At 38.9% G+C, this 13,811-nt stretch overlaps 1 protein-coding gene and 1 long non-coding RNA gene across 5 annotated transcripts in view; one reads left to right on the top strand and one right to left on the bottom strand.

Moving 5' to 3' along the window:
• Window positions 1–56: 56 nt before the first annotated feature.
• On the top strand, window positions 57–2,904 carry LOC309514762. Its single transcript, XR_014212182.1, has 2 exons — window positions 57–100; window positions 1,918–2,904. It is a non-coding gene; the product is annotated as an uncharacterized lncRNA (long non-coding RNA).
• Window positions 2,642–13,811, bottom strand: part of ZFYVE16 (zinc finger FYVE-type containing 16) — a 35,034-nt gene continuing 23,864 nt past the window's right edge. For all 4 annotated transcript variants that reach the window (XM_082191874.1, XM_082191873.1, XM_082191872.1 and 1 more), the window contains 8 exons: window positions 13,387–13,469; window positions 11,984–12,088; window positions 11,035–11,185; window positions 10,735–10,815; window positions 9,858–10,020; window positions 8,776–8,881; window positions 6,494–6,655; window positions 2,642–4,729 (listed from right to left, as the gene is read on the bottom strand). In XM_082191874.1, the coding sequence (XP_082048000.1) occupies window positions 4,565–4,729; window positions 6,494–6,655; window positions 8,776–8,881; window positions 9,858–10,020; window positions 10,735–10,815; window positions 11,035–11,185; window positions 11,984–12,088; window positions 13,387–13,469 (1,016 nt within the window). In that variant the 3' untranslated portion in view covers window positions 2,642–4,564. The remainder of the gene's footprint in view (window positions 4,730–6,493; window positions 6,656–8,775; window positions 8,882–9,857; window positions 10,021–10,734; window positions 10,816–11,034; window positions 11,186–11,983; window positions 12,089–13,386; window positions 13,470–13,811) is intronic.

Here is a 13,811-nt window from a genome sequence, read left to right as displayed (position 1 = left end):
AAAAATCCAATACCAAACAGGTTCTCCCCCCCCCTAACAAAAGGCCTGACCCCACCCCCACAAAAATCCTGGCTACACCCATGCAACCACCTAGGAGTGTGTCCCACAAATACCTTTGGTGCAGGTATTTAAAAGTATATATCCCATGTTTCACCTTAAAATGCTGCTCATAGAGCTGTATTACTACATGTTTCCTTTAAGTGCCAACCTGCACAAAAACACCCTGCAAAAGCAAGAGCAGTAAGTTTAGTTCTTAAACAAAGTCAGGCAGGAGTGCAGCACACAGCAAGTGACATTACTGTTTGGGAGACAAGAAGTCAAGGGCTGCATTTTGGCCTATTAAACACACAGACGCTCCAAGCAAGTTTTGTCAGGATTCTGAAGGACACAGATAACACTTAGAAGCAGTAGTGCTAGTGTAGTGGATGACTTGCATAGAAGTGAAGGATAGGACTGGCACCTTTAACTGTAGGAGAGCTACCCATCCAATCCCTACACATACAGTGGTACCTTGGTTTTCAAACTTAATCCGTTCTGGGAGTCCATTTGACTCCCGAAACTGTAAAAAAAACAAGGCGTGGCTTTTAAATGGCTCTAGGAGCTTCCTGCACTCAATCAGAAGCCGCATCAGATGTCCGGTTTCTGAAAACGTTCGCAAACCAGAACACTCACTTCTGGGTTTGTGGCGTTCGGGGGCCAAACTGTTCAAGTACCAAGGTACCACTGTACTTGTTTTAGTACAGGGAGGAGGGTTAACAGGCCTGCCAAATCCAGTAAATAAGGCTGTGAGAAGTTATTTGGAAAGGGCAATAAAGATTGATTGGTGCAACCAGTGGCGGAGCTTCATGCTCCAGCATGGGGGGGGGCAGGCAAAGAGCAGGTAGGGGGCGAGGCTGGCACGCACCCCAGGGGCGTGGCACACCGCCTGCAGGGGTGTGGTGTGCGTCCTGGGGGCGTTGTGCACTGCCCACAGGGGCGTGGCATGTGTCCTGGGGGCGTGGCACACCGTCTGTGGGGGCATGGTGCCCAGCATGTGTGGGAGGCAGCTGCGATGGCACCCAACCGGGATCGCGCTGCTGGGGACGGTGTGCTCCCCCCGCACTCCTCTTCCTCTGCCAGTGGGCGCAGCCCTAGCCAAGCAGAAGATGTAGGGAAATGGAAATGTGAGGAGGTAACGAAAAGTATACTCAGGAATAGAAAAGGACCTTAAAGCATAAATAAAGGATCTTCAGCTAATTGCAAGATATGGCCATGAATGAAGGTATTATTATTAACAACATTTCAAAAACACCCTTCATTGGAGGATCACAAGGTGGTTTATAATACAAAAACATGCATTTTTTATTCATTCGCTTGCGGTCTGTCAACACAAACACAAGAATAAGTGTGAGCATAAATTTCACAATGTATCTTATAACATTAAATCATTCTTCAAGGGACATAAATTAAAAGGTAAAGGGACCCCTGACCATTAGGTCCAGTTGTGGCCGACTCTGGGGTTGTGGCGCTCATCTCGCTTTATTGGCCAAGGGAGCCGGCGTACAGCTTCTGGGTCATGTGGCCAGCGTGACTAAGCCGTTTCTGGCGAACCCAAGCAGCGCACGGAAATGCCGTTTACCTTCCCGCCAGAGCGGTACCTATTTATCTACTTGCACATCAATGTGCTTTTGAACTGCTAGGTTGGCAGGAGCAGGGACCAAGCAACATGAGCTCACCCCGTTGCGGGGATTCGAACCACCAACCTTCTGATCGGCAAGGCCTAGGCTCTGTGGTTTAACCCACAGCACCACCCGCGTCTATCAACACAAGCACAACAGGTAAGAACAAGTGTGAGCATAAATTTCACAATGTATCTTATAACATTAAATCATTCTTCAAGGGACATAAATTACTTGCACAAAAATTGCTGGTGTAAAGAGACAACATCTCCTACATGACCATGTTCAAAGGAAGAGGCAGTATAGATTGGGCAACTGCCTGAACTTAAAAATGAGGAAGATGACAGAGTCAGCAAGCCTTGGTACCAAGGGGAAATGGAAGAAAGGGGGAAAGATTTTTTCCAGTACTATGACAGTAATGGTAGTCTAAAAGCTGCTAGTGATTTATAAAGAGATCATTAAAGTTAAATCTGTGCAATAGCATTTGTATTTTACCTTATTAAAGCCAACCCCTTATTAAGGCATTAAACACAAAATATACTTGTTTATTACACCATTTTAATGTGAATTAGCATATTTTGCTCAAATTCTATTTTTTATTGTTTTCCCTTCAGGTCTGTGGCTGGATATTATAATAAAAAGACAAGCAGTTCAACTTAATTGTAGTGAAGTGTCACAACATACATTTTAAAATACTTCTGTGTTTTAGTCTAGAAATATTGTACAGATAACCCTTAAAGACTAACAGGACCAGAAATACTCCAGTTTCCTTCTCAATTGACAATTTGTTCAATATGTGAAACACACATATTTTGACAATATCTGAAGAACTACTTTGTGCATATCCAAGCACCTGGCATTCTCGGTGGTATTTTTACTTGTCTTTTTTCAACCCCCACAATTTGCCTCTAAAGCAACCTGCTATGTAGCGTGAGAATATTGTCTGAGAAACACAAACATAGAATTAGTTAGGCACACATAAGTTATTGAAATCCCAGTCTTTATTTCTCTACTGTGCATTTAAGAACATTGAAAATCAGATTTCTTATAGCAGGTTATTTAGCAAGTTGTACATGGTCTGTAATACTATAAATAAGACCACACACATTTTTTATGGCCAGAATGTACCAAAGTCAATAAGCTTAACATGTTCACTTTTAAAACAGAGGCAGAAATCTTCATGGTTACTCTGAGGAACTTTAAATAGATTTCGGAACCGATAAAGTTCAACTTAAATAAGCAACTGAAAGGGACCTTTAAACAATGTATCACAGCTTTTAAAATGTTGTTGTGTCATTTGTTAAGTACTTGTCAGCTTCATTCATGAAGATTTTAATAATATTTATACATTTTATAAGGCCTAATAATATTGTTCTAAAACAAGTGTTTATAAAATGCTATTTGTTATCTATAAACTGAAAGGATCAATTTCCAAGAGAACATAAAGCTATTATGACAAAATGGGTTACAATTGCTTTTACACAATGTAATGTTGTACAAGCCATGGTTACATATGATGGGTCAATATTTGAAACACTTAGCATTCTTTGCTGCAGCTGTCTTCCTCTGTTCACCGATACAAGAACCTAGATATGGTATTATAATGAATGTTACTGTAAACTTTAGCTTGCCCACAGAAATTTAATTCTGAATAGAAAGGAGTGCATTGGTTCAATGATAATAGTCTAATGGCCAGCAATTTCTCAACGTTTCCAAAATCCTGTGCCACCATAACATAAACTGGCAAACATTTTAGTTTATAAGCTGTATTTTGATACAACATAAATATACCCCAGTGAATGTCAAGAAGGCATCTAGATACAATTAGAATGCAATAAATTCAGTCTAATACTTTAATCAAACAGACACATAGGCACACACAATTTACTTCTGTGCATAACAAACAGGAACATTATGCAGGCATTATAAAAATGTATTTAGAGTTCTCAGGTACTAATATCAATTATCCTCATATATAAATGCTTATTTAATGCAAATACCCCAGTATAAAAATAAGTACTGTATACAGGAAACCGTTCATGAAAATTCACACTTAATACATTGTTCTCCCTGAAAATAAACAGGGATACCAAGAGGTCTCAAAAATCAGAGAATGGCGCACAGGCAGGCTTTATGCCTGATTTACTGCTACAGGATGACTACTTTAAGGGTCATCTGGCTTCTTACTCATTCTTGGAAAAACCAAGAAACTGTACATCTGAGCATAGAAGAAAAAAGATTAGGTATTTAATATAAAGGGTATTCATCTTTATGTTCAATAAATTCATTATAAACATATAACAAAATTAGCCATTCAAAAAAGTAATTCCATGAGAGCTGACAAATTTTGGAAAAGTGCATCATTATACACTTAAAAAACATACCATTAAAAAAAAAATCAGAGTTATAAAATTATTACAATGGTAAGAAACATGCCTTGTTTCTAGGTAATATTGATCTGTTCAAACATATCCCACTTTAGCTTACACTTATCTTTTTTAAAACAAGCAAACAAACAACCCCAAAACTATTTAAGAATAGCCTATCAGACTTGTATCTAATTTAAAAAAACCACCTAAAACATCTGCAAATGATAGATGGATATCCTTCAGTATTTTGCACATACAAGCTAGTTTTAATCCTTTCTTGCCTTTTACTGGGCTGTATTAAGTGTAAACTTTCAGAACATTAGATAATAGTCAGGTTTTTAAAATGATATTCCATGTTGACATTAAGGAGGAACATGCTCACATTTTAAAAAGGTAAAATGTTATTAAAGATGTGTTACTAAATCATTGGCTTTTAAAAAAATAAAACCTGAATATTTCATCCATAGTGTAATCTAACTGCTTTGGTATTGGTCACTGCTAGCAATTCAGTCCACTGCAGTATAACATACATGCCTGTTATATTAAGAGAGATTCAGTGATGAAAAATATTAATTCCATTTCCATTGGTAGATTTGTAGCATTTGATGTCCCACCATGAATCACTGGGATCAAAGCACTATCCAGATCATTTAGGTAATGCTGGGGAAGAAGCTTGCCTCCAGATCCTGCCTGGTATTCCACCTAAAATAAAATAAAAACGTGTTTGATTTACCATAACAAACAATATAGACAGCAACACAATAATTAGATATATATCCTATTCTAAAATCTTCAGGCAGTTTACTACCATAATTTAACATTTAAAAAAGAAGTAACAACAAAGGAATCAACCTTTCCCGAACCATTCCACTAAGTTCTGCAAGGTGTGTTCTGGTTTGCAAACTATTTTTGGAAGCTGAACGTCTGACAGGGCTTCCAATTGGCTGCAGGAGCTTCCTGCAGCCAATCAGAAGCTGCACTTTGGTTTCTGAACGTTTTGGAAGTCGAGCAGCCTTCCGGAACGGATTTTGTTCGACTTCCAAGGTACGACTGTATCAATAACAGTATTAGCTTTATTATCTACTAGCGATCCCCTCAGACTCAAAGTTTGTCATACTTTGTAAAAATGAAGGTCAATTAGGGTTTCTGCTTTGGATCAATATTTTTATGGTGCTGATAAGCACCAGATCTGTTTCTTTTTCATTGTGCAGTCTAATTTTAATTTGATGGTGGTTTTTGGTGGGACTCTTATGTGAAATCATGGAAATTCAAGAGGATCTATTTTAATTCTACCTTATCTAACCTTTACTTCTGAAAGATCAAAAAGTGGGTGTGCTCTCTTTTTCTGTCTCTCTGGTGGAGGGAGTGGGAGGATAAGGACAGAAGGGATGGGGCAGTGCTTTTTTCCTAGAAAAATAGGTGCCAGTATTCACCATGAAGTAGTTACAGTAAGTGTCATACTTTTTAATCAAGAGAGAGAAAGAGAGAGATGCCAGTACTGCATACCCTTGAGTACCTCCTGAAAAAAAAGCACTGGGTAGGGGGATATACCGTATTTTTCGCCCCATAGGACGCACCGGCCCATAGGACGCACCTAGATTTTTTTGGGGGGGGGGAAATAAAGGGAGAAAATTTATTTCCCCCCCCCAGGCTTCGTCATCACTGTGGGAGCTTGCGCGGCTGGGGTCGGGGGAAGCCCGAGCTTCCCCCAACCCCAGCCCCCAGAACGGGAGCCAGAGCCATGCCGAAGCTGAGCTGGGAGCGCAGGCAGCTCTGCGCAACCCTCCGGAGCCCGGCGCGGCTTCACGCTGGGCTCTGGAGAGTTGCGCAGAGCTTCCTGAAGCCTGGAGAGCGAGAGCCTCTCGCTCTTCAGGCTTCAGCGAAAGCCTGTATTCGCCCCATAGGACGCACCCACATTTCCCCTTCATTTTTGGAGGGGGGAAAGTGCATCCTATAGGGCGGAAAATACGGTAAGCAAGCAGAAAGGGGTGGTGCCCACAGCATACTATCAAATTCCAAATGTGTCCGCAGATCCAAAGGGTCAATGACACCTGCTGCAGCTATTTATGGAATCTGCCAAAGTGCTAGCTATAATTTATAATAATAATTTCTTATTTATACCCTGCCCATCTGGCTGGGAAGATGCAAGCTCCCAGTCATTAAAAATACTATGGATTTGGCCCATTTCAGGCTGTCTTTTCACTCACTGATGCAGGTTCCTCATCTCTAAGATGAGGCAACAAGTGCTTTGGTACAGCAAGAACTTGACTGTTTTAAATCTCATCCAAATGAATGCTGGTGAGTTATTTATATAAGAACTGATATTAATTGACATGAATACATTTTTATACCACATTTGTTCCATTTCCCCCCAAGTTCATATAGGGCATATTCCATACAGTGTTCCCAAATGTCTGTATGAGCATCACATATATGGATATATAGCTGCAGCTTTTAAAAAGTTACCCTATCCGTATCCATTGAGACTCTCAGGCCTATCTTGTTCATTCCATGACTTTTCAGGGTTTTGAGATGTTGGCGAAGGGCCATACAAGAAGCCAGTGCAATTTCTTTAGCAAATTGATGAGCATGACTGGATACCTCACTGGCCTTTAAGAGATAGAACACCTGAAATGTAATTAGAGAACAGTTAGCTATAGTGATTTCTTCCCTAAATAGCAGACTTTTTCACGCTAAAATTAAAATGACTACTGCAGCAGCGATAACATTCAATGATAGGTATGTTGGATCAATGGTGTTCACTAGAATTTGCAAAGGGACAAGATAGATGCAGGAATTAATAAAATAAAATAAAACAAAATGTGTGAAATCATCCAACTATTGGAGAAGAAAAATGTATTCAAAATGCAGATTAACATTCTGAAATATGGAAGCAGAAACAAATGCCTTTCCCAAAAGGCCAATTCCAACTGTTAGCTCTAAGCTGTACTTCCTCCCACCCCTAATTCCGAGACTATCTGTCCCATTCCCTAACTCAGACATTTATGCTGCTATTAGCAAGAGTTTGTCTAACAATGGAGTAGATCCAAAGCCAGTATAAACCAAAGTATTGGGCTGAAAGGGAATATAAGTCTAAAAGAATTCAATGTCTGAACCTAAGTGATCCTTATCCTACAAAGATTCTAGAGTGGTGTTTTTAAAAAAAATATCCCAGACCCAACCTCTACTCACTTCTTAAGTACTCAAACCTGAGAATAGATAAGTAAAAATGTCTCTGAAAGAGTAAATGGATAAAATATCCTTCCAACAGCTTTTGTTTTATGGTAGAATCTTTTTTAAAACAAATTTTCTGATTTAAAACCATAAAGAAGAGCAATACAAATAACAGCTGGTCTTTCTTTACATACACCACATACTCTATCATACTGAAGAACCTGCCTGGGAATCCACTTCCATATGAGATAGAGATCACTACAAAATGATCTCTTCGTGCCTGGTAAGACAAGCCTGGGGGATCTGTACAAACTAAATTTTATCGTTCCCTACTAGGGTTACCTACCTGTGTCTCTAACACTGCCGTTAGGCTGGAGGTTGGCCAACTCCCTATTAATGCCAGGATATGGATCCTGAAGATTCATTTCTGGCTAAAACTCATATTTTTCCCAGTGGGAGTGGCTCCATTGACTCTACTAGACCCGTTCCAGTCTAAATGGAGATTGTCGCTCTATGAAAAACTGAGGGGCCTGGGGCTTTCCTCACAAGAACTCATAGCCTCAGGCTTTGAAAAGGCTAAAATGATGGTGAGCCAGCGAATAGGAGATGTAGAGCTTCAGGACCATATGAGCAAGATAGATAAATATCCAGCTATCCAAGATTATGGAAAAGGGTTTAATCTAACCCCATATCTGATGGACCTACAAATCGCAAAATATAGGCGGGCGTTTACCCTTACTAGATTTGATGTATTGCCATCTGCCTTACTAAAGGGCAGATACGAGGGCACACCCTATGCTGAACGAGTTTGCCCATGTGGTCTGAAGGAGGTGGAAACGGCTTCACATGTGCTGTTACACTGCGACCTTTACGGGGATATCAGGTTACTGTTTATCTCCCCTATCGTTCAGAAATTTCCAGGTCGATCTGAATCTCAGCGGCTGAAAATCCTACTAGGAGACAAAAACCCAGAAGTAACATTGAAAGTGGCCAAGTTTTCTGCGGCCGCGATCAAGCGGAGGGCATTAGCTGTAAAAAAGTAAAAGATCTGACCCCTGGATAAGCCCCCCCTTTTTTAAGCCCATACATATACTGTAGTGCATATATGAGTATGTATATGTGTGTGTGTGTGGGTGTGGGTGTATATGTGCATTGTTTTTATGTATAATTTTACAATTTTTAACTGACACCACCATTCCCTTGTAAATTATTGCTGCCTTTTATGTTTTTTTTTTGTTTTTTTTTCCTTTCTTCTGGTCTATGACCGTAATAAATTTATTCATTCATTCAAGCCTGGGGGATCCCTTGCATATGTTCTTCCAGAACGTGAAAAGGCAGGTGTGCTGCCTTTCATCAGTCAAAATACTAGTGGCTGAAAAAAGTTTCAACTTCCATGTCTCATGGCCGAGTAATAATCTGGTGCTTTCCTGAGTAACTGCAAAAACTGCATGTAGTGTGAAGAATTCAGCAATCTTGTATCTCTTTGTCACACAGATACCTTATCAATGTTGCAAAAGCTTCATTTACTATTGTAGCAAATATTTGTTATTTTGAGAACAGCAGCATTTACTTACTTCTGTACACTTTACAAGTTTATTATCCATTTCAAAATATTCTTCTTGGACAATTTTTTCGCTTGGAACTCCTTCCATTGATTTCCCATCTATTGGGCTTGTAACTCTATGAAGCAAGATTAATACTGCATTAATTGCACCAGTCAGACTCTTTCCCTACATAATATGTTACTGGAAGCCAGCCCAAATAGAAATTAATGTAGCATGTCACATTATATAGAATTGTATCTATTACTGTCAACCATCCTGAATTTGAGATTGGATGGACCAAAAATGTAAGTCTGAAATCCAAGCAGCTGCTTAAGCACTAGCTGAGCAGAGTGTTGAATCCAGAAGAGGCTGCTGGTTCAGGCCAAAGGCCCATCTAGTCCAGCACCCTGTTCTCCCAGTGGCCAACCATTTGCAAGAAGGACCCAAAATACACAAGAGCAAAGGCAACTGTCTTTTTTGATTCTTTCAGGCTTTTTACAATTTTTTACGTAGGCCACCTAGAGAACTTCAGTTCTGCGGCAACACAGAAACACATTTAATAAAACTTAATTCAAGTCACCGTTTACCACCAATTCTGAATCCACAGAATGTTGCAAGTGAGAAACATCAATTACTGAATTCACCTTGTTCAAACTGGACTCCTGGACGGTTCCTCTGATCTGCAGCATGTGACCAGTTATGTGTGCATGTTCTAGGGCTGTTGCAATAGTACTGTGCCATCACCCAAATTTCCTACACAGCACTTTTGCTAAACATTCAGTCTCACTGTGCAGCTTAACATTTTCTAGATTTCTCGTCCACCTCCTTATTCATGTTTGCTTCCACATAAAAGGATAAATATCCATAATATCTAAATTCATAAAATATTTAAAATGTTCATAGGGCAGCTCTGAGAGGCTCAATAATCTACAGACCTTCAGATAAATAATTTTTTTAATAAAGCATGGCCAAAAGATGTTAGAAAAAAATTCTGTAGATAGGAGGATTATGCAAATAGTTGTCAATATCAGACCTTTTATTTTTAAAAAAAACTGATGACATTTTGCAGAAAAATATTAACATACATTTTGACTTTTGTAAAAACATCATACCTCACATTTGTTTTTTCTTCATTTTCTACCCAACAAATTTCTACATATTCCCTCAGATCTCCAGAGTCGACTTTGCCACACGTAATTCTAAAGTCCTTTTTCCCCCTTAAAGCTTGACGCAAGCCATCCATAATCTCTGGAGTTATTTGAACCATTATTCCATCTATAAGAAAAACAATTACTTTAATAAAAACAAAGCCAAATTATTTTACTACAGCAATGGGCAAAATCTTGTGCCTGAGATCCATCAGGGTGTAAGATTCAGCTGAAGCCCAGTTTTGATGGTAGGACACCAAATACATATACAATAATGATAAACTTGCAGAACATGTTTCAGCAGAGCCATTCTGCTGGCAAAGGAACACCTGTGGAACAGCTGAAAAAGGAGCAGAGTTGTGAGTGGCACAGGGCACACTTCAGCTGTATCCTACACCAATTCAAGGAGGCTGGACTGCTATAGTAGTGGCTTTTCTGCATCCAAAGGAGGCCTGGACCAGACCTTTGGGAGTACCTTTTAGGATTCTAATTCACTATCATGCCCTCACTGCATCTCTGCTCCAGCATGACACCTGGCACAAACAATTCCCCCACAACTTCAGCAGAAGAGGGGAACCTAAAAAAAAAAGGTGCAGAGGATAGGATATGCAGCACTTGATTCTAGTTTTGTTTTTTGTTTTGGTCATGCGCACTAAACTCACAAGGGCAACTTAAGTGAGAAATACAATGGAGCTACAGAACTTTTGCAAAAAACAACAGCCATACAACACTCTTGGGAACATGAGTACAATGCTGACACATCTCTGCCTCAGGGACTCCTCCTTCACCTCTGGCATGACTGCAAAAAAAACACACCAAAATACAAACAAACACCACGTACCTTCAACAATACTAGATTTAGCAAGGAATCCAGAAGATGTTTTTAGGGCTCCATTGAACACAACAAAGCTTGCACCTGTAACTAAACAAACATCATATATGTCAATTGCTCATACAAACTTAGAAGTATTTTAAACATACGGTAATTTGAGTAGGTATTTACATTCTGTGTTATATTAGAAATGCACACAACTTATGAAGTTCTAGAAAAACAGTGTCCAGCCAATCCGTGACACTCACATACCAGACTAAAAAACTGACCACATGCGCCAATGGACACAATACTGTGGAAGACACTTACTTTTCCTAGGCTGTCCAGTAGCACTGTTTGCTTGTGTCTGATAGGCTCCATCATCATTCTGTATACAGACTAAATGAGAATCTGCTTCAGGACTAAAACTGGCTCCAATGCTAATGACATGCTCATTAGAAGTATTTATGACTTTCATCACCTGTAATTACAGAAATGTCATTAAGAGAGTGTGTGTGTGTGTGCGCGTGTGTGTGTGAGTGAGAGAGAATATGAATCCTTGCTGCTTCTTTTAACTCCAAGGCTTAAGCTATGTCCCTAAGTATAGACACCTATCTAGAAATAAGTCCAGTCGAACACCACAGAACTTACTTATGAGTACACATGGATAGAATCAGGCTGGAAGTGAAATTCTGATAAAATGTTACCGACCTTCACATAACCCTCACCATTCTGCCTCTCTCTCAAATTCAGCACTTCCTCCTTAGCACACTACAGCTGCTTCAGAAGGCCAAAGCTGCCACTTTAATACTTTGTATAATGTCCTACCCACAAGCCCCTTTTCCTACAATTGCTGTGAGTTTGGCTATAAAGCACATAAGTTTAGCCCCACAAAACCTGGGAAAATATTGCTTAGGACCCAGATTACAACACATGTAAATGGAGAAAATTCTATTATAGGGCCTACAAACGTTTCTTATTCAAACAACTAATTCTTACATATTAAGATGTTAATAACTTCGCAGGATGAAACATTTACATGCTTTACTCGATTTTATCCTGCCCTTTCCCTAAAGATAGCAATTCATGATAGTTAGGATTTAATTACTATGCCAAGATCACTCAGCAACCTTCATGGCTGTGGAGATTTGAACCTGGGCCTCTGTAGTCTAAATCCAACATTAGTCATGATGCCACACTGGTACTATGTAGTCTGTATATAAATTTTTCCCAAATTTTTATTGCATCTGCACCAGCCCTTACGACAAATTGTTCTTACCTCATTATATCTCCTCAGAGGTATTTTAATGTAGCTTCTACCCATTTCCATATGAATAAATAAATTATCTATTGTATGCAATGTATATTGATAATTCCGAAGATCCTGCAATGCAATAGAAAGTTGATTAATTTATACATTTAATTTTCAATGGTATGCATGTCTCATGACTACCGACTGTAGAATAAAAAGGAATTACCCAAAATCTAGTACCAAGCTATCGATAAAATATGTATATAAAAAATGTATTAAATGTGAACCGACTCTTCTTTGACTCACTTATTACAATAACCAGTCACCCACAAGGTAAACTGAACCAGTTTGAGAAAACAAAGTTAGAGAACATACTACCTGCTAATTATAGTTAGCTAGCCCATTCCTTTTTTGTATACAAGTTGTGCAGTATAGAAATGATTAAATAATAAGCATGAGAATTAAAACAATAGCATAACTAGGCAGATGCATAAAATTACACTTTTTGTAAAGTTACAGAATAATACTCACATGCCCACCAAGTGTGAATAAAGCCCACCAGATACCTTTCTATGTTATACTTCCAACATTTAATTAACATGTATGTAACTTTCATAGGGCAAAATGACACATTCTGTTTACAGCTCAAGCCAGTAGACCCCAGTTGCACTGAAAACAGTGAAAGGAGGAACAAAACGCAAGGGGTAAGTGATGGACAGGAAATGTGCTTAACAATTGCCTCTGCAATAGTTCCCGATACACATTTGTCATGGGAACATGGACCCAGAACACATTTCCTTTGGTCACCAAATAAATCTATTCAATTCAGCTCCTCACTGTTGTTTTTGTTTACCTAGCAAGCCACCCAAAATATGGTTAGCTGGTATACAAATGGTCCTTATTAACTTTTCTGGTGTTTACTACAACAAGGAACTTGATTGTTTTGCTTAAGGCTAATGACAGACCGCGTTAACTGCTGGGTTTTATTTTCAAAAATGAAAAATCTACCATTGTATGTTTCTTCATCCAAGCATTCCTAGGTGTAACCTGAAACCTGCAAAGTTTAGTAGCCTAGGAGAGTTTAATCTGTTAAAAGCCTGCTACCTCTTTCTAATACTCCATCTTAAGCCAATGAAGACTTTACAATTTTAATAACAATAGTTCTCCCACTTTTGCCCCACTGCTTCACTTAACATTTAGCCTGATGAACTTAGGGAGAATTTTAATTTTCTCATTATTTTGTGACATTTTGGTTGTTCTAAAAAAGGTATCATCCAATTCTAGATTCTGAAATTTATCTTACTGTCAGTTTCTCAACAGATACTTAGGCAGCATTAAAGAGTACAGAGATCTTGATTTCATTTCTGACTATGCAATTTTAGTATCAGCAACAGGGCAAGAATGAAATACAAGCAAAAGCATATACTCACAACAAGTAAATTCATGACTGTGTGTCCTATTTCTCCAAACAATGATTTCCTATGTCTAATACTTGTCAAAGGAGTTGGGTACACTAGCAAGAGAAAAGGGGGGGAAGTAAGAAACATGCAGAACAGAATAATTTCTAAATAACCCAATCACTTTAGAAGTTGATACATTATGGTTATTGGAACCGGTATTTATAATTTATATATAAATATATAATTGCTGGGATCCAAAACACTGCAAAGGTAGTCCAATATACTCATGGGTGTTTTGTCTTTTGTTCTCAAACAGCAGCCTCTAATGTTATACAGCAAACCATTTTGAAATTGAGGATACTTTCAAAACTAGTTTGTAATACAACATGGAGGTGTTCTACCTGGGATTGTTTACAAAACAGATGAAGACGGGTGTGGATGTGACTAGTCCCTCA

This window comes from Podarcis vaucheri (genome assembly GCF_965113315.1).
Source record: "Podarcis vaucheri genome assembly, chromosome: 11".
Classification (NCBI taxonomy): domain Eukaryota; kingdom Metazoa; phylum Chordata; class Lepidosauria; order Squamata; family Lacertidae; genus Podarcis; species Podarcis vaucheri.
This window is presented reverse-complemented; position numbering and strand designations above follow the sequence as displayed.